This window comes from Hibiscus syriacus, unplaced genomic scaffold (assembly GCF_006381635.1).
Source record: "Hibiscus syriacus cultivar Baekdansim isolate YM2019G1 unplaced genomic scaffold, ASM638163v2 tig00110684_pilon, whole genome shotgun sequence".
Lineage (NCBI taxonomy): Eukaryota > Viridiplantae > Streptophyta > Magnoliopsida > Malvales > Malvaceae > Hibiscus > Hibiscus syriacus.
The window spans coordinates 1,885,515-1,912,981 of NW_024062824.1; the positions used below are offsets into that span (position 1 = coordinate 1,885,515).

General features: G+C 30.3%; 1 protein-coding gene across 1 annotated transcript; it reads right to left on the reverse strand.

The window, feature by feature from the left end:
• Positions 1-26,323, reverse strand: LOC120138368. The gene is made up of 4 exons (XM_039153852.1): positions 26,018-26,323; positions 25,775-25,882; positions 25,298-25,669; positions 1-156 (listed from the first exon to the last, which is right to left on the reverse strand). Exons 1-4 carry the CDS (start codon positions 26,321-26,323, stop codon positions 1-3), a joined length of 942 nt encoding a protein of 313 aa, XP_039009783.1.
• Positions 26,324-27,467: the final 1,144 nt, after the last annotated feature.

Sequence of the window (27,467 nt, forward strand, 5' to 3'; positions counted from 1 at the left end):
TTATTTCTGAAGCTCAAGGGTCATGGTGGCATGCATAAGATATCCCACATCTAACATTTCATCCATGTGTTTCTTAAACTTCTCTTTGTCAGCTCTAGAAGAATTACCTGCTGGTTCGTCAGGAACAAGTTTTTCAGTGAAATATTCATTCATTTCCTGTTTGAGAACAATTCTCAAATTACAAAACCAGTCAAAGAAGTTCAAGCCATTCAACTTATCCTTCTCAAGGATCAATCATAATAAAAGTTTGTTGTCGCTATCGATGACTAAAGGATGAGTCTATATACTTTTACAAAAAGAATGAATTTGATCATCTCTATTTTGGAATAGCTAAAATAAAAATCAAAGGTTTGAAAGTAGTCCTCCACTATTTTATTCAAATTTGAAAACCCTTGCATTTTAATTTCAGAAGAACTTTTCGAAATCTTTCTAGTGAGTGAGGATCCATATTTCAACACTTTCATAAATCATCTTTGGCTTTTCTTTTTGGAGAATAGTTATTTAGGTAAGTAACACCTTACTAATTACATCTCATGTAATTCCTCCATTTGGTGAACAAATTTTGTTCATAGCATCTCATGATTTTTCCAAATAATTAACCTTTAGGTTCTAATCTTATTAAAATAGCCTAGCCAAGCAATTACCAATATTTCAACCGGTAAATATCACTTGCTTATTATTCGCATTTAAGCAAGATAAACTTATGTGGCATTGCTTTGGCAAAACCCATATAGTATCTATCAAAGCCTTAACGAGGGTAAATATTGGATAGTTAAATCAACTTATATTATGTAGAGCGATTTTTATAATTATCTCATCATTGTTCATTTTAATATTAGGCCCTTATTGATCTCATCAACTTATTAGCTTGCTAATACATCATACATTGCATCATATACATGATAGACACAAAGTAGTAAATAAAATGCAATGGTTATAGCCCAAACAAAAATATCTAAGGTGGCCCATCCCGAGCCAATGGGAGAACTAAGAAACCTAAAGGTAAAGATAACTTCTCAAGCATCTTCTTTTTTTCACCAATATATTCTTCTGCTCATTTGAATCTTCATGTGCCACGCAACTCGTATTTAAAATTTGCAACCATTGTAAATAAAGGGTTATAACCATGCATGTCAAACACCATGCATATCAAACATATTATACATTTTTCATTATGAATTTTGTTAATAATTACCAATATGGACCTTTAATATTTGTTTCCTCCAAAGGGGTCAATGGGTGGATCCCTTTACAGGGGTCCGATGGCCTCGATGTCGCCAGAATCGTGCTTTTAGGAATCTCTCAATGATTAATGTTTTTCACGCTGAAACAACCTTTTGTTTCTCTATAGACATTGATCTTTCATCACACTCATTCATTCGTGATATTAACAATTAGTATACAAATCCCAAATCGTAGAACAACAAATATATGATTAACATTTAATCAACAATCATAATTATTTGTTTAACCGAATTAACATATTAATCGCAACAGTCACTGAATCGAACGTATATATCATATATATTTGTTGAAAATAGTAAAACAAACATGCATCTCATACACATCGTATCAACCAAGAATTTTAACCCGAATTTGTATCGTATACGTGGCTCTTCTTTGTGTTAGGACCATTGGCACACCCCATGGCGCAACGAAAATAAACTCGACGATCTCACCAGCGATCCATGTACGATAAAAACGAAATTGAAAAGAAGAGGTATGAAATTCACCTCGGGTTCATGGAGAAACATCAATTCATCTATGCAAACATGAACAACTCGAATCCAAGGCCTCTAGGAAATCGTCTCGACCTCTACGTAGTTCACCCGATTGTGAGCAGTGTTTTTTTCTTTTTGACAAAACTGTTTTGAGAAAAATATCAAAGAGATTGGAACGACTAATAAAACATTATAATTCTTTTATACGAGAAAGAAACCCTAACCCTTATATTTAGTTTGTATTAAATGATTAATCCAAATTTTATATTTATTAAAAGAAACATAATCATAATTATATTTTATTTAATATCCATATATATATATATATATATATATATATATATTTGGGATTGTTAAAGTTACATATATATCAAATATATATTGACTTTAATTATAGACATTTACATTAATGTATAATTAAATTGTACAATTACAATTTGTTTAGCATATGCTCATTTCCACGGTGTAACCCTATAAGTTCCTGTAACATTAGTATTAATTATTAGAACCATTCTAATATTACAAACAATTAGTGACTTCTAGCAATATATCATTGTCACCTTACTTACAAGAAGCCATGATTCGACATAACATATTCTTGACTAACTCTTTTATATATTATATCATTTTGTCCTTTATATCTAGAATAGGAACAAGTCTTGGAATAGTCACAAATGTGTAGCCCATCTATTATTTCTTGATATATAGAGTAGACTATAATAAACAAATAATTTCTGATGTCTCATATCAACTTATTCTAGCATGCCCATGCATTTCTAGTCTCACTCAATCAAGTGGCATGTGATATGTTTCCTATTATGTATGAAGGACAAATCCTATCTTAATCATTCACATCTCACTACACATATTGTGATATGTTCAATATCAGTCTTTATAGTGCAACCAGTTATGGAGCATGTTTAACTGTATCAAAACATATAACAATATATGTTGAGATAGTAATTATCTCAAGTCTGAGGATTATACATATAGTCATCACCATAATCAATGTTGTAACTTTCAGGTAATAATCCAAGACACGTACTAATAGCGGGTCAATCTAATATATTGTTCTTTAACAATATATTCATGTATTGTTATTGACATCTCTATGTCAATGACAACTCATTATCATCAATCAATTCCATGTTAGTCTTAAATGTATTATTATTATCCATGCCCATAATAATACTTGACTAAGGATATTTAATAATAATCATACTACTATATGGACTTTATTATCTTTCGATTTATGTTAGACATAGAAATACAACTGAAAATAATAGTGGCAATGCCTTTATTCAATAGAAATGGTAAAGAAAAAGTGTCATTATAATCATCTGATGATTGGCATTTGGGCATACTTTAACACTTTCAGCCATCTTTGGGATACTATAACCATCATCGTCACCATTGGCGTGCACCATCTTCATCAGTAAAGGTTATCTTCAAGACATTCCAGCATATCATTATCTTCATCATATTCTCCTGCAACCTACTCTTATATTCTTACCTACTATACTTATCTTATTTCAATTATTTTAATTATTACTTTATCACTTATCCCATTCTATTATATACTTTTCTTGTTTGCAACCAAGCTTTCAATATGGGAACATCACTTATTATTCATCATAGATCAAAAAATAATCAAGGCATGTCATTCTTCTTCACCCTTTGAGAAGTGTAGATGGTCTTTTCTATCAAATGATATCATCGCTTTGGTATATCAACAAAGAAATGTCCCTTGAAAGCAAAACATTGCAACAAAGAATAAAACAAGCAAAAAGAAATGTGCGAAGAAAGTGCAAAAGAAATAAGGCTAAAAATCATTTCAAATGGAGATAAAAAAGAAGAAACGAAAGCTCAAGGAAAAATATGAAAAATCAACAAAGTAAAAGCAAAGAAGTTTAGTTCAATTCAAGGATTGGAAGGCACAACATCTACCGTCATGAACCAAACTTGAAGAAATGTTCTACTTGATTGTTTCTTGAGAGTGGAGGTTGTAAATATTGTTATTACTTTATAAGTCACCAATTTCATTATTTTCTTCCTCTTTCTAAGCCTTCCCTTTTTGCATCCATATTTTCTTCTCTATTGTAACCCTATCTGCAGCCAACACATAAAATTAAAACTTTCCAAAGTCTTCAGTTAGTTCTTCCAAGAACTTAACAAGAGAGATTTGAGTGTTAAAAGGCTTTAGTGTAGTGAGATCAAAAGAGGATAAAGAAAAAGCCATTAAAAGTCCTAGTGTGCAAACACGAGGTAAGAGTGACCTCTATTATTTTCTTTGGAATATTTTATGAGGCTTTGTGATAGCTTTATTGGAAAGGTCCTTTTGCTACATGTCATTTATGTATTTCACTTAAAATTCTTTCAATAGAGTATGAACATCAAAGATGTAATGCATTTCACACTATATGCCTTGTAGATGGTAGAGTTTTCCATGTGGTCTTTGATAGTGGGAGTTACACCAATTTTATAAGTACACTCATGGTGCACAAATTGGGCTTGAAGACAATGCAACATTCAGATCCTTATGAAATACAATGGCTTAATGAAGAAGAAATTACCATTACTCAACAAGTGGTAATATCGTTTTCTATTAGCTAATATAAGGATAAGGTTCTTTTTCATGTAGTTTTGATGAGCACAACTTATTTGCTATTTAAAAGATCGTGGCAATTTGACAAAAGAGCCACTCATAAAGGATTCTTAAATCAATATTCATTCATCCATGGGAGAAGAAGAGTCACATTAGTACCAATGGCACCTGACAAAGTGCTTCAAGATCAACAACATATTAAGAATAACTTTGATCTTATGCAAGAACGTCATGAGAAAATAAAAGACATTGGAGTTTGAAGTGAAAAGCTTGAACGTGAAAGCAGAGTTTAGATTATTGATAGTGAAGTAGTTGCTGAAGAACGAGTTGAAGTTAAAAATGAACATGTTATAAAAGAAGATTGTGAGAATGAAAAGATTCAAAAATAACATGAGAGTGAGAGAAGTGAATATGGAGAAGAAAATTAGAGCGATGAGAAAATTTTATCTAACCAATCTTTTCTTCCTATTCTTTCTTATTTTGTTTTGTAGGATTCTCCAAAAAAAAGCATACCTTTTCAAGATGAAGAATCAAGAAACATGCCCTCTGAAGAACCAATAGGTATGACTTTGGGAGATCCACAAGAATGTCTCTTGAAGTTTTAAAGGTTATGCCACTTGAAGTTCCAAAAGAAGTATCTTTTGAAGTGCCAAGAGTTGTGTTCATTGACATTATGAATGTATTGCGAATTCAAAAGAGAATTTGGCAACAAACACTAATCAAACATCCATACTAGTTTGCTAGTTCAATTTGTTTTGTTAATAGCTTCTCATGTATCGACTTTGATTTATTTTGCAGCCTTTCGATTCATGTATATGGTGTTATCCTATTAAACTATGATGACAAGTTCATTTGTCATTTTGGGATTGATTAGTGCACCAAACTCATCCATTACAAGGAAGTTGAAAGATCAAGACTCCTCACTAACCATCATGATGATTCAAGGAGTAAAGATGAATAGTAAGAAACCTTTCTCAAAGAACAAGATTATTCAAATCAAAGTGTAACTCAAGGGACAAGGTTCATCCTCCAAGAATACGTTGCACATGCCTATTCCAAGAGGTATGATGAATCGAGTCAAAGGGTATATCTCTACACCAAGGGATGTGATAATTCCAATGATAAGACTTCACCAAGGGAAGTTATTCATGAAAACACTTTCACATCCAAGCATGAGAAAATGGTTACTCAAACAATACAAAAAAATTTATTGAAGAAACCTCTCGATTTGAGGACAAATCACCAAAAAGAAGGGGGATGATGTGATCCACCTTAACACCAACTTTGTCCATTACTTGCTCACATCATTAAAGATCTTCCAAGTTGATTAAGAGAGTTCTTCCTTACTTTCTCTTATACTATCTTATTTATACATCCTATTCTATTATGAGCATGTATTCACATGTTAATTATATCATAAAATGCTTAGTTTATAATGGCCTTCATATCATTCATACATATACTATAACAACATATCATTTCTTAGAATATTATTATTATATGTTCACATTTATCATTTATGAATGCCATATTATATGATAGACATTCGTATGTTATGTTTCATATTCATTTATAACATATTTTATTCTTTTGAAACAATCTAGAGCTTATATACATTTATACTTATCTTATATCATGTTTATGCTAGCTCATGCATTCATCCTTAGATTATCTTAGCTCTTTTGCATGATTCACATAGGTAACATCATGTATTTGGATTGGTTCTAGCTTACACATCACTTATTTGATTGTTTTCTTAATTTACATAGGTAAACACATTGGTGAGGCATCATATGGAAGCTTGGTTGAGATATATAACAAGCATGAAATCTCAAAGTTAACTTAAAAGGTATTATGATAGCTCACTTATCTCAAAAGAGCTTAATGGAGCTAAAAGAGTAGTTGACGGAGCTAAACGAGAGTTGAATGTAGCTGGAGAGGAGCTGAAGTCCGGCAAGCTGAAAAGTGAAGCTGGACTAACTGGATGGGTGCTAGAGCAACTGGAGTGACACTAGGTACCTAGCTAGCTACTTAAGCTACATAAGTACCTACCTTTCCTTGCTAGCTGCACCACCTACGTAGTTAGCTACCAAGTCAAGCCACCTAGCAAGGGACCATGTGTTGTGCATATGCATCAAGTTGGCACCAAACACTAAGGAAACACCACTACTTGGCCTAGAGATTCACCCTTCTCTCAAGCATTGTATACATTCAGCCTAGGAGTGTAATTTTTACATTTTTGACACGCAAATGCATTCAAAATGCTACCTTGGTTGAACCAACATTTAACCATTCAGCCTAAGGTATTATTCTTCATTAAAGAACATGAAAATTCATCAAAAACATGTTTTTCAAGCACTTTCCACACCTATCCGATTTTATTACTTTGTTTTAGGCTTAAGGACATTATTTTCATTAAATAAACATGTATCTTCCAAAGGTTTCAATCTACCCAAATATATTTGTCAACATTCACCATGCCCTTTGGTAATCAATAAAAGCCAATACATTGGCATTTGCAAGAAATACATTTTTTCATATCACTTTACTTGTGAGGTTTTCTCTCTTTATGTTCTTTTTTGAGCTATATCGACTTATCCACTATTATATACTTGTGGAATCTCCTCTATCTTTCTTATATTGATACTTGTGGTTCATATCTCTTTATATATAGTGGGTCCAAGTCCGTTTATACCACCCGTTAAAGAACTATATAAAGTCTGGGTATATGTTCTCTAACATAGGTTCTTCTTTGATTCTTCTTTGAGATACTATCACCACCATCATCACCATTTTCGTGCACCATCTTCAACTGCAAAAGCCATCTTAAAGACATTCCAACATATCATCATCTTCATCATATTCTTCCGCATCTTACTCTTATATTTTTACCTTCTATCCTTGTCCTATTGTAATTATTTTCATTATTACTTTTCACTTTTTCAATTCAAACATGAACTTTTCTTTTTTGTAGCCCAAGCTTTCAAAGTGGGAGCATCACTTGTTGTTTATCCTAGATCGGGAAACAATCAAGGCAACCTATTATTCTTCACCCTTTGAGGAGTGTGGACAATCTTTTCTATCAGGAGCAAACTATCAAGATGATTTGAGATAGCATGAAGATTATTTTTTATAGACACAAATCTATGATGATCTAGAATATCATACTATATTGAGTATGTAGTGGTGACGAGGTCTTCTTGAGAGTGTATCCATGGATGAAGGTACTTATTTTCAGTCATAAAGGCAACTGAGTCCTCGTTTTATTGGGCCTTATTAAATTGTTCATCGTGTTGGACAATAAGCCTACCATCTTGAGGCACCACCTGAACTTGCTCACATTCATGAGTTTTCCATGTTTCTGGCTGATATGTTATCGATCCAACTCAACTTACATAATAGATGAGGAAAAGGTAGAGATCTAACCAAATTTGAGGTTCAAAGAAGAGCTAGTTGAAATTCTCAATAGAGATGAGAAAGTTCTTAGGAGGAAGACCGTTAAGATGATCAAGGTATTGTGGTATAATTGGGGCTATGATGAGTCCATGTAATACCACAAATTTTGGGTAGTGAACAAAATATAATTTTTGAAAGTTTTATGATCAAAGTATAAATTTTTAAAAGTTTAGGAAACAAAAAAATTAAAAGATATATTTTGACTCGTAAATGAATTGTTTGTCTCGAAATAAATGTTTTCATGGGAATCAAAAATTTTATTCGGGATTTGTATTAAAAGCTATAAAGTAGTAATGTCTGGTAAAAAAATCAGAAAATCGGGAAATCAAATTGAATCAAAATTTCACAAAAGTTTGAAGGATGCTAGATAAAGGTCAGAAATATTATTTCCATAATTTTAGAACAATGAAATTTAGCATGGATCAGTGAAATTGAAGCTAATTTCTCTATTTATTAGAAATTGTGAAAATACGGGACTAAATTGGAATTTTCAAAAATAGCTTGGGTAAAAGAGGAAAGTCAAATTGCATTGGTTCATCTTTGACTTTGGAATATTAAATTTGAAGATATTGCAATGGCATGGTTGAAATTATCAAGTTTCATTAATGGCAAATTGGTAAACTAGTTTTAAATGAATTTTAAATTCATTTATTTTTATAAAGTCATGTGCATTATGGAAAATTGGTAGAAAATTCAAGAAAATAAGCTCCTTAAACCTCTTATTGTCGTGACCTCCATTGAAGAGTAAGCAAGTCTTTATTTTTCATTTTAAGCCATTTTTAATTGGTTTTTTAATTAAGCTATTAGATAGGGAATTAATCTACTTGAAATTATCTATCATTTTGTATAATTGATTCATGGAAAACATTCTTGGATGATGAAATTCATGATTAGGGTTCATGAAGAACATGTTTGATTTTAAAGAATTAAAGGACATTTTTTATATTATTAGTGTTATAGATTAATTTCCAAACCTTTGTGATGATTAAAATAAAGTATAAATGCTTATAATCAATTTTGTCAAGTTAGGGTTTATGGAAATTGGTTGAATTTGGATTGAATTTGATGTTATGGTTATTAAAATTGCATGAATTTGATAATAGGAGGGTGAATTCAATCTTGAAATTTAATGAAATTCAAGTCCTAGTATACTAATTATATTCTGCCTAGGGGAGGAAAAATAAGGGAATATTCAAAAATTTCCTATGATCTATATTCAATATTAGAATGATTATACAAGATTTAGAAGTTGATTTGGATTAATTTGGAACCTTGAGATAGTAAAAGGATCATTTTGTAGGTTTTGTGAATTTTGAGGCATTGATGAATAAATGTGTAATTTGGAGTATTCAATTCTGAAATTTAATTAAGGAATATTAAATTTTAAGTTAGAATGTTGACTTGATAATCAAAGTGTAAATTAGACAAGTTGGCTAGTGGAATTCGAAAGATCTTGAGGTTTAAGGACTTGATTGAAAGTTTGTAAATGTGATGTCACTGTTTGAGTATAAAATTATGATGCTAGAAATTTACTACTTGAATGCTAGCTTTCAAGTTTGAATATATGTTTGGGACCAATTTGCAGGATTAGTAAAGTTAATAGTTGAATTCGAAAAGGCTAGTGAAAATTAAGGATGAAATTGCAAGTTTTCAATTATTAAAGTATTGAATTGAGTGTACTATTTACTTGTTGGAAAATTTATAATTTAATTTGAAGTAAACATACTGGTCAAGGACCATTATGAATTAAATGCAAAAGTTTATGTGAATTCTAAATAGAATTCATAAATGGTGATTTAAAAATAAAGTTGGTGAAAGTTGAAGGATTGATGATGAAAATGAATATTTATGGAATCTAATAGCTATTTTGGAAAGTTTGAAATTATGATGAAATTGCTATCTATTTTTATATTGGTTTAGTATTGATTATGCTTTATAGATGTTATTTTATCGGAATTAGATTATTTTAGTATAACAATCACATATAATTTAAAAATGGTGTTTTGTATGTTATATCGTACAGATTACGACAAATCTTGTGATTCTAGTGAATCGAAAGCAAAAGGCAAAGAACTTGAGAAAAATACTATTATAGAAAAGAGTTCAGTAGTGAGACAAAGGTGAGTGCAGTTTCTTTATTTTATTATTCTAATTTAGGAAGACTTACAATAAGTCAACATCATATTATTTTTAAAGTATAATTTATTTTAATTGTGGAATATTTCCATAATGTCATATAAAGGGTTTATGATTATATTATGTATGAAATTACCAATACATTTTTATATGTTTTTTTAAAAAGTTATTCGAATGAATTTTATAAAATGATTTTAAAGATGATATTTATTTTTAACAATGGAATATTTCCTTGAAGATTTTTAGAAATGCTATCTGAATTATTTTATAGTATTAACTGCCCAAGTTATGATTTTATGATGATGAATCGAAAATGATTAAAATTTAGAACTATTGATCTTTAAATGAATATAACATAATACGAAAATCCATTGTAAATTGCATTAAGAGTCGTAGGTACACTTGGCATGCCAGGAAGCTCAGTAAAGTAAAGTAAAGTAAAGCTACGGTACATTAATGTACATTATGATTGGCATCGTTGGTGTAAACAATAAGATAACACTTGGAGTGCATCTTATGATGATGATTTGGCACCGTGAAGTGCCTAGTGCGCTCATTATGTTTGACTCACGTACCTTGCATTCTCTTACATTTACATTGGGTTATGAAAGTAAATATGAAAATTGAATGTGAAAGTTAAGAAAAGTATCTGAAAGGAAATAATATGAAAGTGAAAATGAAAGTTTTGAATTATGTATGAATAAAAAAAGAATATGAGATAGTTGTTATATCACATATTAATATACATGAATTTGATAAAATCATGAAATGATCATTTTCAGGTTTTTGAAGAGAAAATCTGCTTGAATAGCTCAGTTTGAAAGTTTCAAAACTTTCTTTAAATTACATTGTTATGCTTTAAAGTATTTTATGATATTTTAAGTTTTATCTCACCTTAGATGTGTCACTGCCTCAATAAATGTATTTAGCGCGTGATGATTTTCATGAGTAGGTTCAAATAAAGAAAATGGCGTGGAGTAAGGAGCACTAAGAGCATCTCTTCTTGGTAAATCGAACCAACAAACTGTATATGTAAGACATATTTAACTAATTAGTGGCATGTATATTATAAATACTCTGGTTGTTATGATTGAATTGTTTTAAAGGTTAGTTGGTTGATTTTAAACAAGGCATTATTTTTGTAGTTTTATATATGTTGAGAATCAACTTCGAACTGCCTAATTGTTGTATAAAAATCAGATTAAAATTTGACGGTGAAATATTATTTTATGTTTTTATGTGAATCATTAAATGAGTTTTAAACGATAATTTGAAATTTTAAAATAAAACAAAATTTTATGCATTTTCATGTATGGAACGTTATGAAAAGTCATTGTGACATCTTTAACTCGTATTTAAGTACATATACGATTTAAGGGTGTTATATTTATTGGTATCAAAGCTGTAGGTTTAGCCGATTCTAGCCTAAACCAAGCTTATTTTATGTTGTAAATGTGTACATGCCACTAGGATGTTAAAATTACTGATCTGGTATGGTTAGGTGATTTTGTTAATGATGTTGCTCCTTAGTAAGGTAATTTTGAAATATGGTTGTGTTAGATGTCGAAAGAAAAAGGATCATCTCAAACGATCAATTTTAAGCTTCAAAATAAAGCTAAAAGTGAGAGTATGAAACCTGATAAAGGTAAAAAAAGATCAAGATTACAATCGATCCAAACAAAATAGAGAAAACTTCATTAATTCACTCTAGAAGGGTTAGAGTTGTAACAGATTATCCTCCATTTTGTGGAAGAAATATCCCATTTTAATGAGGTTACTAAAATATAGGAATCTATCATAAGGTTTAGAAGGAATACAAGAGAAGTTGAGACTGATGAGGATCCAAAAAATTAATGAATTTACTGGTGACTATGAAGTTTTTACAAATATCTTTAGATTTCTGATAAGTATTAAGTTGAATAGACAAATGCTTGATTTGATTTAATCATGGATAAATGGGAAGAAGAATAAGTCCTTAAGGCCAGAAGGCAAGGGTAAACAGTGTAAGTTATCTACTATAAGTTTAAAGAAAGATGATTCCATTTGGGTATATATAGATTATCACCAGCTAAGTGAGATGATAGTAGAAGATAAGTATGTATTTATTATGATTTATTTGGGTTCTACATATTGCTATGATAGTATAAAAATAGTCAGAAAAAAAAACATTTCCTTAGAACTCAACAATAGAGATATGATAGCTACAAATCTACTGAATTATACTGCCAAAGTAAAGCATACAAGAAAAAATTATTCGATAAAGATTCAAAGGGTTGCGTTTCTAGTGAATCTTACGGAATTATCATTTAATGAGTTTGAGATCATTTGGGCATGGATTGGTTATCTCTATATTATGATTGTTTATATTGTCGTATAAAGCAACTATTTTTGAAAGATACGAAAGGTTCTGAAATAATAGTAATCGAAGAGAAAACTAAATCATTGCTCAATGTGATATCAGCAATGATTGCAAAGAAATTGATATCAAAGGGTTGTTTAACTTTTCTTGCTAATGAAATGGATAACTTAGCATCTAAGATTAATTTGGAGGATATTTCGATAGTTAAAACAATTTCAGATGTATTTCTTGATAATTATTGGAGTTATCTTTTTTACTGTGAGGTGAATTCAAGATTGATATTTTTTTGGGAACTATGTTTATATTGATGTTTCGTATTGAATAGTTTTGACATAACTCAAGGAGATAAAGGCACAGTTATGGGAGTTATTTGATTAGGGCATTATTAGACAGAATGTGCCTCTATGAGGTGCACTGGTACTTCCTGTTAATAAGAAAGATAGATCTATGCTATTATGGATAAATTACAATTAACTGAATAAAGTGATGGTGAATATTAAATATCCTCTTATGCGGATCGATGATTTATTTGACCAGCTTAAAGGTACTTACATATTTTTAAAGATTGATCTTCGATTAGGATATTGTTAGTTAAACATTAAAGAGGAAAAATTTTCAAAGATGACTTTCAGGACCCGATATGGTCACTATGAGTTCGTAATGATGTCAGTTGATTGACTAATGTTTTGCATCATTCATAGATTTAATGAATCATGTGTTTCTATCGTACTTAAATCAATTTGTGATTGTGTTTATTTATGCTATTTTGGTTTATTCTAAGACTAAAGAAGAACGATGCACATCTTCGTATTGTACTTTAGACACTACAGGATAAAAATTTTATGTTAAGTCGTCAAAATGTAAATTATGGTAGATGTAAATCGCATTTCTTAGTCATATGATTTGGGCAGAGGGTATCTGGGTTCATTCCAAGAAAGTACAAGTAGTAGTGGAGTAGAAAACTCTGAAAAATGTTTCTGAAGTTCTAAGCTTCTTAAGATTAGTTGGTTATTATCGGCGATTCGTGAATAATTTATTGATGATTGCTTCTCCCCTTATTAAGTTGCTCAAAAAAATTATTTTATTTCTATAGATCATAAAGTGTCAAGGAAGTTTTGATTATATTTAAGAAGATTATGACAGAGGCACTGGTTCTAGTGCAACCAAAATTGGACGAAGATTATGTGACCTAGAACGATGCATCTTATAGCGGTTTGGGATGTGTATTTATGTGAGAAGGTTAAATTGTAGCCTATGCTTCGAGTTAGCTGAAGGCATATGAGATAAGTTATCCTACTCATGAATTATACTTAGCATCTATGGTTTTTGCTTTGAAAATTGGTTCCATTGTTTATATAATGAACGATGTTATAACTATACGGGTCATAAAAGTCTGAAATATCTACCGATTTAGAAGGAATTGAATTTTAGACAAAGGACATGGATTGAACTTATGAAAGATTATGATGTGATCATTGACTACTATACTAGAAAGGATAACGTAATAGATGGCGCATTTAGTTGAAAAACATTATTTGCTTTAGAGTTTAGATGATGGATTATCAATGGAAAGAAATGGTGCACTTGTTGCAGAATTGAAGCTAAGATTTGAATTATTAGATCAAATAAAGGATATTTAAGGCAAAGATGAAAAATGTTTAGAAAAGATTGAACAATAAAGTGAAACCAAAGACTTTGAGGTAAAATTTGATGGATGCTTATATTATTGAGGTCGGGTTGGAATTCCTAATGACGAAGAATTAAAGAAGGATATTCTTACTAAATCTCATTTTAGCTCTTTGACAATGTATCCATGAGGAAATGAAATGTATCAAGATTTGAAGATCGATATCAATGAGCAGGTATAAAAAAACCTATAATAGTATTTGTATACAGATGATTGATTTTTCAACAAGTATAAGTATAACACTAGATGTTATCTGCTTCGCTACAACCTATTTCCATTTCTTAGTGGAAATTAAAAAAGGGTTACTATAGATTTTATGACACATTTATCATTGACAACCAATAAGAAAGACTCGATCTAGATGATTGTGGATAAATTGACTAAGGATACCCACTTTATTCCAATTCGAGTAGATTACTCGATGGATAAATTGTTAAGTTATATATCAATGAGATAATATGCCTTCGTAGAGTAATTGTCTCGATAGTTTATATCAGAGACCCATGATTTACTTTGAGACTTTAAAAGTCTTACATACAACTTCGAGAACCCGAATAATTTTCAGCCCAACTTTTCATCTGTAAACTGATGAACAATAGGAGTGAACTATCCATATACTTGAAGATATATTAAATAAGTGAATTATTGATTGAAAAGGATCATAGGAGAAATACTTATCTTTAGCAAAATTCGCTTAAACCCATAGTTATTAGTCAAGTATTAAGATAGCTCTTTTTGAAGCATTAGATGGAAAGAAATATTAAACACGCCTAAATTTGTATGAGTTAAAGGATTGAGCCATGATCGTCCAAATTTAATTAAATAAACGAAAGACAAGGTAAAAGTTATACATGACAATATCAAGATAGATGCTAACCGACATAAATCAAAACTGAAGAAAAAAGAAATTGATTATCAAGTCAGTGGTAAAGTATTTCTTTATATATTATCATGAAAAAAATGTTCTGAAGTTCGATTGTAAAGGAAAGTTGAATTCAAGATTCATTGGCCATGCAATATTATTTAAAAACTTGGACCAGTAGCTTATTAGCTAGTATTATCTATGGAAATGGACAAGGTACATAATGTGTTTCATGTATCGATGTTTCGAAAAGTATTGATCAAATCTTTCGCATGTGATTACACTAGAAGAAATTAAAATTCATTTGGACTTATCATATGAAGAAGGATCAGTGAAAAGTTTAGCTCATAAAGTAAAAAAAAAAATTGAGGAAGAGATGATTTTGCTTGTAAATGTTCTTTGGGTGATATTATAAAGTTAAGGAAGTGACCTGGGAATGAAGAGAAAATATGAAAAACAATATCTTCATCTTTTTACTTCAAGTATGTAAATGTGTATGGAAAATTCGAGGAAGAATTTTCTTTTAGGGGAGAATTGTAATACCCCAAATTTTGGGTAGTGACCAAAAGGAGAGTTTTGAAAGTTTTGTGACCAAAGTATAAATTTGGAAAAGTTTAGTAACCAAAATTAAATTTTTAAAAGTTATATATTTTGACCCGTAAATGAATAGTTTGTCATGAAATAAATGCTTTCATGGGAATCAGAATTTTTATTCTAAATTTGTATTAAAAGCTATAAAGTAGTAAAGTCTGGTAAGAAACCGGATAATCGGGTCGAACTAGAATTTCACAAAAATTTGAAGGATGCTAGGTAAAAGGTTGGAAATATTATTTCCAAAATTTAGAATAGTGAAATTTGGCATGGATCAGTGGAACTGAAGTTAATTTCCCAATTTAGTAAAAATTAGAAAATTATGTGACTAAATTACAATTTTCAAAAATTGATTGGGTAAAAGAGGAAAGTAAAATTTTGTTGGTTCATATTGGACTTTGGAATATTAATTGGAAGATATTGTATTGGCATGGTTAGAATTATCAAGTTTCATTAATGGCAAAATGGTAAACTAGTTTTAAATGAATTTTAAATTGATTTAATTTTATAAAGCCATGTGTATTATGGAAAATTTGTAGAAATTCAATAAAATTAGCTCCTTCAACCTCCTATCGCCATGACCTCCATTGAAAAGTATTAAAGTTTTTATTTTTCATTTTAAGACATTTTAATTGGTTTTTTGATTAAGCTATTCGATATGGAAATAATCTACTTGAAATTCTCTATCATTTGGTATAATCAGTTCATGGAAAAACATGTTTGGATTATGAAATTCATGATCAGGGTTCATGAAGAACATGTCTAATTTTGAAGAATTATAGGATGATTTTTATGTTATTAGTGTTGTACATTAATTTCCAAGCCTTTGTGATGATTAAAATCATGTACAAATGCTTATAATCAGTTTGGTTAAGTTAGGGTTTATGGAAATTTGTTGAATTTGGATTGAATTTGATGTCATGATGATTGAAATTGTATTAATTTGATCATAGAAGGTTGAGTTCATACTATAAATTGAATGAAAATCAAGTCCTAATATACTAATTATATTCGGCCAAGGGGAGAAAAATAGGGAAGGTATTTAAAAATTTCCTATGATCTATATTTGATATTAGAATGATTCTATAAGTTTTAGAAGTTGTTTTGGATCAATTTAGAACCTTGAGATAGTAAAAGGACCATTTTGCAAGTTTTTAGAATTTTGAGGCATTGATGAATAAATGTGTAATTTGGAGTATTCAATGCTGAAATTTAATCAAGGAATGCTGAATTTTAAGTTAGAATGTTGATTTGATGATCAAAGTGTTAATTTGACAAGTTATCTAGTGGAATTCGAAAGTTCTTAATATTTAAGGACTTTATTACAAGTTTGTAAATGTGATGGCACAGTTTGAGTATAAAATTATGACACTGGAAATTTACTATTTGAATGCTGATTTTCAAGTTTGAAGATATGTTTGGATCAATTTGCAAGATTAGTAAAGTTAATAGTTGAATTCGAAAAGGCTAGGGAAAATTAAGGATGAAATTGCAAGTTTTCAATTGTTAAAGTATTGGATTGAGTGTATTATTTACTTGCTGGAAAATTTTAGAATTTAATTTGAAGTAAACATAATGGTGAAGGACCATTGTTAATTAAATGGAAAAGTTGATGTGAATTCTAAATAGAATTTATAAATGATGATTTAAAAGTAAAGTTGTGAAAGTTGAAGGATCGAGGATGGAAATGAATATTTATGGAATCAAATAGCTATTTTGGAAAGTTTGAAATTATGATGAAATTGTGATCTAGTTTTATATCAATTTAGTATCAATTATGCTTTATAAAAGTTATTCAATCGGAATTAGATTATTTAGTATAATAATCACATATAATTTAAAAATGGTGTTATGTATGTTATGTCATAAAGATTACGACAAATCTTGTGATTCTAGTGAATCGAAAACGAAAGGCAAAGAACTTGAGTAAAAGAATATTATAGAAAAGAGTTCAGTAGTGAGACAAAGGTGAGTGCAATCTATTTTTTTAATTATTCTGATCGAGGAAGACTTGCAATAAGTCAACTTCATATTATTTTTAAAGTATGATTTTATTTTAATTATGGAATATTTTCATAATGTTATATAAACTATTTATTATTATTTTGGGTATGAAATTACCAATATGTTTTTATATGATATTTTATGAAAAAGTTATTCGAATGAATTTTCTAAAATGATTTTAAAGATTGATATTTATTTTTAATGATGAAATATTTCCTTGATAATTTTTAGAAATGTTATCTGAAGTATGAACTGCCCAAGTTAAGATTTTATGATGATGAATGGAAAATGATTATAATTTAGAAATATTGATCTTTAAATGAATATAACATAATACAAAAGCCCATTGTATGTTGCATTGAGAGTCGTTGGTACACTTGGCATGCTAGGAAGTTGAATAAAGTAAAGTTGTGAAGCATTCACTTACATTATGATTGGCACTGTTAGTGTAAACAATAAGATAGCACTTGGAGTGCATCTTATGATGATGATGATGATTTGGCACCGTAAAGTGCCTAGTGCACCCACAATGTTTGACTCACGTACCATGCATTCTCTTACATATACATTGGGCTATGAAAGTAAATATGAAAAGTGAATGTGAAAGTTAAGAAAGTATCTGAAAGGAAAGGATATGAAAGTGAAAATGAAAATTTTAAATTATGTACGAATGTAAAAAATAATATGAGATAGTTGTTATATCAAATTTTAATTTACATGATTTTGATAAAATCATGAAATGATTATTTTTAGGTTTTTGAAGAGGAAATGGCTTGAATAGCTTGGTCTAAAAGTTTCAACGATTTTCTTTAAATTACATTTTTATGTTTCAAAGTATTTTATGATATTTTATGTTTTATCTCACTTTAGATGTGTCAATGCCTCACTAAATTTATTTAGCGCATGAAGATTTTCATGAGTAGGTTCATATAAAGAAAAGGATGTGAAGTAGGGAGCACTGAGAGCATCTCTTCTTGGTAAATCAAACCAACGAACTGTATCAGTAATACATCTTTAACTTATTAGTGGCATGTATGTTATAAATGTTTTGGTTGTTCTGATTGAACTATTTTAAAGGTTAGTTCGTTGATTTTAAACTAGGCATTATTTTGATAGTTTTATATATGTTGAGAATCAACTTCCAACTACCTAATTCCTGTCTAGAAATCATATTAAAATTTGACGATGAAATATTATTTTATGTTTTATGTGAAAAATTAAATAAATTTAACAATAATTTGAAATTTTAAAATGAAACAAAATTTTACGTTGTTTTATGTATAGAACGTTATGAAAAGTTATTGTGACATCTTTAACTCATATTTAGTACATATACATGTTAAGGGTATTACAGTCCATGTAGAAGACCGAGGATGTCATGAGAGCTCAGTATCTACACTTTTTTTGTAACTCCCTTAACCCGTATATATAAAGTATGACGAGTTAAAGATGTTAAATTAAAAATTCAAAATTTTCGTAACTCAAAATGGGTAAATGTTTTTATTTCAAATATTTCAAATTCTCAACCTTTATTATAAAATAATTATTCATAAAAAAGGAAAGATATAATATTTGGATTCCTATTTCAAATCTAAATTCAGATAGTGACTATGCATATACTCGCTATTTCGTAAAATAAATAAAACTACCTAAAAGTTGTATAAATTTTAAATCCAACCAAATTATATTTAAAACATAATTTAATATAATAATGTACATTCATACTATTAATATTATTTAATACTAACCATAATAAAGCAGTTTTGGTTTATCTATTACAAAACCAGTTCTATAACTAATCTACCAAAGCAACTAGAATATTTATAAAATACATGTCACTAATCAAGTCAAAATAACATCGAAGAATGTCTTATTGATATTGTAAATATACTCATCGATGGATTGGAATACATAGTACTCCATACTCCAACTCTTGCTTTTTACCTACGCGTGAAAATCATCACACACTAAGTATACACTTAGTGAGACAATCATAATAATGAACAGTGCAATACAACATATAATTATTATTAAACATCATTATTCAATGCAATATGATCACATTACATGTTTTTCAATAAATTTACTATATATAATTATAATGTAACCCATATATAAAATTTCTCACCGATATACCAACCATTTATTTCATAAGAACATAAGCTTAATCACTTGTTTATATTCTATTAATCAATAAACCATAGTCCAAAATATAAACCTATGGGGACCCTGGGTATAGGAGTCAAATATACATCAAAGTGCTAATACACATAAGGTTGTGCCTACCATAATACACGTAAGGGAGTGTCTACCATATACACTAAGTGTCCTTTATATACACTTTAGTGTAAAACTGAATATGCAGCCTACTGGTTGACTCTATGGCATGCCAACTATACCATTATCCCTCAATAACATGCTTGGGCATGTATTCTATATTTAGTTCATCCATGGAAATGTATATTAATATAATTCAATGTTGGGCAGTTCATACCTGAAATAACATTCATTGCTTAACATCATATATAAGCTAGTGATCAATGCAGTTATAAATATTCATAGCTTGACATATTTTGAACATGTCTAAGATATGTTGAATTACATAAATATCATGACAATATAAATAAGGTTGACTCATCGCGATTCTTCCTAATGAAGTATAAAACATCCATGTCTCATGATATGCATGCATTGTACTCACCTTGACACTTTATATATATAAGCCTCACTAAGGTTCAAACTTGATCCTTTGCTCTCAATTCGCTTCGATCACAAAAAAATCACGATATATACAAAATCATATACATATTTAAAGCATATGTTAGTGTCGTACTAACATAACAAAAATATGATAACAAAAATCCATAAAATATATTTGATACTTATTGATATAAAAATGACGTCACTATGATATAACAACTTCAATATTTCCAAAATAACTCTCCAATTCCATAAATATTCATATTAATCACGAACCACTTAACTTTCATAAACCTTACATTATAATCATCGTGTATGAATTATTTTAGAATTCATACCAACTTTTCCAATTTATGTATATTGTTCCTTCACCATTTTACTCAATTGAATTTCAATACTAAAAATTTCAGCATTGGAGTAATATAACCAATCTACTACATTCACGTTTGCATAACTATCTTTAAACCTCTAAACTTTACAAACTTTAAAAACTAGTCACTAAACTTACCAAGTTTCCAAAATGATCCAATTTTACATTCTAACATTCAATTCCAGCATATTATATCATGCATTGAACATTTGCAAATAAACTCCATAATTTTCCATAATTATCAAATAGGTCCCTTAACTTTCAAAAAATTACAAAATGGTCTCAAAAACTTTATAGATCTTTTAGAATCCTTCCACATCATTTCTAACTGTTATAACATTTTTCCATAATTTTTCTCACTCTTTAACACTGTGGTCTAATACTTTAGGTAGGGTTTCAATGGTTGCAAACTTGATTCAAGCGTGAAAAAACCCCTCTAATTAACATTTCAAAGCTTCTATAATTAAATTCCTAACATAATTTAACCAAATCAATAACATCCCAAAACCCTAGGTTTTGGCCAAATGAAATAGATGTATTTCTAGGTGGTTTTAATCAAAAAACAAGGTTAGAAATGATTCTAAAACATCAATAACTTCAAAATCCATCATCAATTCATAAAACCCTAACATCTTATTCATCCACCAAATTTAGGAACTAAGCATTTCAAGCAAGATTAGCATGCATAATTGGTACCAAAGGATAGAGCTCTTCGAATAGATCAATTTCCTATTTCACGCTTCAATCCAAACACCTAAGAAAATTTTTAAAAATAGAAAAAATTCCACACCTTAGGGTTGATACAAGGTAAAGTAGAAGAAAGATGTACAAAATGTCATAAAACTTCTAGTTAATTCCATGTTAATTTGTCATTTATTAAGCTTAAATGAATTAAAAATGTGTTTAATGGGAAATGACATTTTCACCTTTAATGAAACATGATAATTACAACCATACCTTGTCACGTGTTAATTGCCATCTTTCAAAGTCAAATATAAACAAATTAATTTTCCTTTTACAACTTTACCCATGACTCTTTCCAAAAATTCCAATCTAGCCATTATCATCCAACGGTCCATGTTTAACATGGATATAAATTCTCAAATCTAATGATCCATATTATTTTTCCATCATTTTAAAATGTGGAAATAATATTTCTAAGCTTAATTTAGAATCCTTTAAAAATTTCTCAAAATCTCCATTCGATTCGATTTACCGAATTTTTACTGGACTTTAACACTTTATAGCTTTTAACACAAATTTCATATCAAAAATCTGATTCCCACGACAACATCATTATTCGTGGTGAACTATTCAGTTATAGGGTCAAAATACCTAACTTTTAAAAAATACACTTTGGCCACTGAACTTTTCCAAACTTCAAACCTTGGTCACTGAACTTTTAAAATTTATGTTTTGATCACTAACCAAAATTTTGGGTATTACAATTTTCTCCAAGTAAATTTTATGGTCAAAAATTTCTATAAGGGGAGAATTGTGACACAATGAAAAAATCCCCAATTTTAATACCTAGAATTTGGGGATTTTAGCCTTAAGTCCCTAGGTTTCGGTTGATGACCTAATTACAATAATCAAAAGTTAAGTGCCAATTTTGAATACCCTCAAAGACTTCAGCACCAGTTAGATGAATTAACCATTTCCTTAAATCAAAAAAAAAAAACCCTCCATCTACTCGATTATATCATGCGTGTCATTTTCCCCTTCTCCTTTATTTCAAAACCCTAGCAGTAGCCAACACTCCCTCACCGCCTTGCTCGTCGTCCGCTCGTTTGTAAGTCGCCACCGTTAACCCTTCAACCATAATCACCGTCATTCTGTCCCATTTTTTTTTTCTTTCATTACCATTAGGGACTGGTAAGGGAATGTCAAAGTTCCCTCGTCATTCGGAATGTTGCGATAATCTGCGACAGGGAAGCATCCAAGTGACTGAACCCTCATCGGTTGTCGGGCTCACTTCTGATCAGACATGGTAGGCGGTGTAAACCACTGTCATTCTCCTCATTATTTTTTCACGGTCGTTTGCGTTGTCACCATCGTCTGCTATGATTGCTTCCACTAACCCATCACCAACCAGTCATGGGGCCATTGACTGGTGGTCCCCTTTTCTGATCTTGCAGCCCCATTATTTTGCTTTAACAATTTTTTATTCAAAAATTATTAATGTATTTTGATGGTTTGAGTAATCTGGAAATTTAGTGTGGGGAAACTAAAATTCATCGTCATAATTTTTGCAGGTGAAATCGAACCATGAACCGAGTTACCGCCTCCTCTGTCATTACCCGTAAATTTCAAATCAACTGGTATAACGCATGTTGACCGTGAGGGTTAATTTATAATATTTAATATGTTAGTTTCCATTGTTAATTTTGAATAAATTATTTATTATTAAATAAATTTTGTAGGCACTGATTCATATTGATCACTGTTCGGGTCCATTAATGGAAACATTATCATCGTCGTTAGCTGTTTGTCGAGGTGTGTCTCTATTCGATGCTATATTTGTTTGATTATTGATTGTTTGCTTGGTTGTTTGGTAAATTACTTGAACTCATCTCTGAATGTGAAATAGAATATGTTTAATATAATTCGGAATAACACTATATGATGCATGATGAACTGTCAAAACTGGATTATGTGACGTGCATACAATATGTGATTGTTTGGAATTAATAGAATCATATTATATGCTTCTGAATATCTAATTATGTAATGCTTTTTATTCGGATTGGATCAAATTTTGGATTTGTATGCCATTTTGCATGTCATGTTGGGTTGGATTAAGGGAAGTGTTGTAATACCCCAAACTTGAATCATGGATTGGGTGCATTATCGAGACTGAAAGAAAGAACAAGATCATTGAACGATTAATCTTATATACACAGCGGACAATACAGTTGAAGAGCTATATTTTTTTAATACAAGATTACAATTCTTAATCACTAATTATCAATTAATTTGATTAAGACATAAATCCCAATTTAGCTATAGAAGATTCCTTTGATTTCAAATATGTAATTCATTAAATCGATTACTAATATCAATCCACATGCATAGCTAGGAATTTAATGAACTTAACACAGTACATCATCATTTGATAATCAACTTATATATTTTTTCATTAATAAATAGACCCTTAATATATTATACCAAATGGCATGCTAGTAAGCTAGACACATTCCCAAAAGAGTCATTATCGATACATACATTAGGATCCTTTAGCTACATGGACTCTACTAGTTCATTATGTTCTTAGGTACATTTCATATACAACTTAATTACCCACCATATTCATAAAATTTGAACCATTATATTCAAAACTAAGCCACCTATTAGGAGTATACGGATAAGAAACAAGCTACACTTTAATTCTTCCCTTGGATAGATTAGCTAAGGAGGTGGAGCATCGAATACTCTAGAACCTATGTTTTGGGAAAGAAAGGAACAAGAGTGATAGGTACTTATAGTACTTAGCGAGGTAACATTTAATCCACTTTTAAACATTTCCATTAGTCATTCTTAATCCTTATGCATACTTATTCGATTATATATATATATATATATATATCACTTAGTCATACAATATAACATAAGGAACAAATAATCCAAACTCACACATGACAATAGAAACCTAATTAACTGCATGTACTTGACTGTGTTTAAAAAGCGTCACTTAAGCGCGATTAAAGCGCTAAGCGACTTGAGCGAGGCCCCTGGCGCTTCAGCATAGCAAAACCACTACGAATTCATTAAGCGGTAGTAATCGCTTTTGTAACGCTTTTAGCAAAGCGCTAATTAACGCTTAATCGCGAGTTTAGAATATACGATTCTGGGCTTTATCATAAATGATTTTTGGGCTTGTTTAGGGTTTAGCGGGCTATTAGATTATCAGGCTTAGATCGACTTTTAGTTTAGGCGGGCTAGGGTAAAAAATGCGATTGAAATAGGCGGTAGTCGAAGAATTTACAAAGAACGATTGAGGTTGAGCGGTAAAAAATTCACAGAGAGCGATCATCTTCCATGCCTGTCGCCTCTGGGCTCACGAATCCTGACTCACGACTCAAGTTTTGATCATCATCTTCCTCTCATCTCACTCGAGTCGCGCTGCTGCTGCACTTCATCAACTGGTACGTAATTTTGTTGTTTATATACTTATAGTTTATTGCAAAATTGTGTTTTATAGTTTATAGAATACTATTCTTCTTTATAGCTTTTTGCTTTCTCATTTTTTAAGTACTTAGTATTGCTGAATTTTACATGTAGACAACCAAAATGCTTGTTAACCTGGTAAAATTTCACTGACTTTGACTCTTGGTTTTAAAAATCGTAAAGATCCCTAAAGCGCCAAGGGTCCTAGATGCCGAAGCTCTAAGCACTAAGCGAAAGCGATCACTTTATGCACACGAAGCGCCAGAAAGGCCGAAATTCACAAAAAAAATACAGAATGTTTATAAATTATCTTATAAATACTTAAATATTAAATTGTCAATGCATATATTCAAAACTTACAAGTACTTAAACACAAAAATATAATTCTCAGTTTATTTATAAGTTATAAACACTTAAATACTTATATACCATTAACCATATGACTATACGAGCATATTAATCTCAAAAGATGGTCTACACCAAAAGTAGTCTAAAGTGAGATTAACAAAAGTATTTTTCTAAACCCTCAATTCCTTATAATTAAAAATCCTTTAAATCGTCATCGTCATCAACTCGGACAACACCATCTCCTTCATCACTAGACACTTCAATATCTTCTTCCATCTCATCTTCATCAACTAAGCATCTACGAGATGGTCTACTAGAGATAGGATTATGAGCAGGAGATTTTCCTTTATCATTTCGTGATGGTCCAGCTCCATCATTCACTACTTTTGATGCTCTAGTTAGATAACTAGACTCATATACACCGGAAGCGTTAGCAATATCACTCCATGTCAAATCCTCCTCACAAACAAACACCGCCTCATCATCATCTTCATCATCTTCCATTCTTCCCATGAACCACTCATTGCTCTCATCAATATCTTGCAAAAGAATGGGATCGGTCTCCTTACTTTTAGCTCGGCGCTCCAAGGCACTATTGAATTTCACAAACACCATGTCATTCAATCTAGATTGTGCCAATCTATTTTGTTTCTTACTGTGAAGCTACAAGAAAAAAACCAAAAAATGAATGTTAGCAACATTATGCATATATATATATATATAATTTCCAGCAATATTATTAAGAAAAAACATGTAAAAATAACTTACTTGTTGAAAAACACTCCAGTTTCTCTCATAACTTGTAGCATTACAAGTGAGACTAAGAATCCGTATAGCAAACTTTTTCAAGTTAGGAGCCGAAGATCCATACATTGTCTACCAATCAACTATAAAAAATGTAAAATGAATATGAAACATAAACTATATTTGAGAGAATAATTAATATAACTTAAAACTTAAAATATAAAGTAACATTTTTTTACCTGGTGATTTTGTTTTCCTTTCCCTAACAGCCAAGCTAATACCAAAGAGACCTTCTGCCTTTTGGTATTTAACTAACTCATTTAAAATCTTGTCTTGAGTTTCTTGGTCGCGAACAAGCCTCAACATGTATTCATAAGAACCGTTTTTAACTTCTTCGCAAAGCACACCACCAACTTCATCATAAAAGATCCCCGTGATCAAGAAATGTCCCACAACATGCAAAGGTTTATGTAGTTGACATTCCCACCTATGATCTATAATTTCAAAAGCTTTCTTGAATTCATCCTCTCGATTTGGAGAACTATCACAAATCGCCTCCTTAGCTCTATCCATTGCCTAATAGATGTACCCCATGGCTGGATTTTTTTCTCCATCAACTAGTCTAAGAACTTTCACTAAGGGGCCTGTCAACTTGAGAGAATAAAGTACATTCCTCTAAAACGTTTCTTGTAAAAAGTAAGACTTTATTTTCTTACATGTGGGTTCTTTAGACCACTTGCTCGCTTCCCACTCTTGAGAAGTCAACATCTTCCTCAAATTGTTTTTTTTTGTTTCTGGATCTGGGCAAGAGTGATGAAGGAAGTAGAAAATCTTGTGATGGCCGGTCTATGCAAGTTTCTTTGGTTTGTGAACTTTCTCATCAAGTTCACCAAAGCAATATGACTATATATATATATCCATTTGAGTAAATGACATTTTTAAAGCATTTTTAACCCTAGGAATGTGTTTGCCAATATCCTCCAATATCAAGTCTAGGCAGTGTGCACTGATTTTATTATTCTGATCTTGTATTACATATCTCCTAATCAGGTTTTCTGACCCGTTCTTTGAAGAACCTGCGTTACTCACCGTTGAAGTCATTCTATAAAAGATAAATTAGACATAAAAAACTAAAATAAAAGAAAGCAATACCAGTATACAAAGTTACAAACTATACCAGTAAGGAAGTAATAACTAAAAAAAAGATGAATTATATATTTATATACCATTTTGAAAAACATAAAACAGAAAGGCTGTGAAAATTTATTCTACCAAGTTGAAAGTTAATCAGTTTGACACTTAGACCTTATAAAGTCAATTTATACCATAATACAAACATTTAAAATTCAACAAGCATTTTGTTTGTCTAAAAACTGAATTAAACTTGAATACATGATATTCAGTTTGACCTTATAAAACATAAAACATAAAGCAATACTAGTTTGACCTTATAAAGTCAATGAACTTTTTTAAAATCAAACTATAAAACAGAAAGCAATAAAGTCAAACTATAAAGAACGAGAAAGCATTTTATAAAGTCAAACTATAAAGTCAGAGTCAGTGAAAATTTACCAGCTTAACAAACATTTTGCTTGTCTACATGTAAAATTCAGCAATACTAAGTACTTAAAGAAGGAGAAAGCAAAAAGCTATAAAGAAGAACATTATTCTATAAACTATAAAACACAATTTTGCAATAAACTATAAGTATATAAAC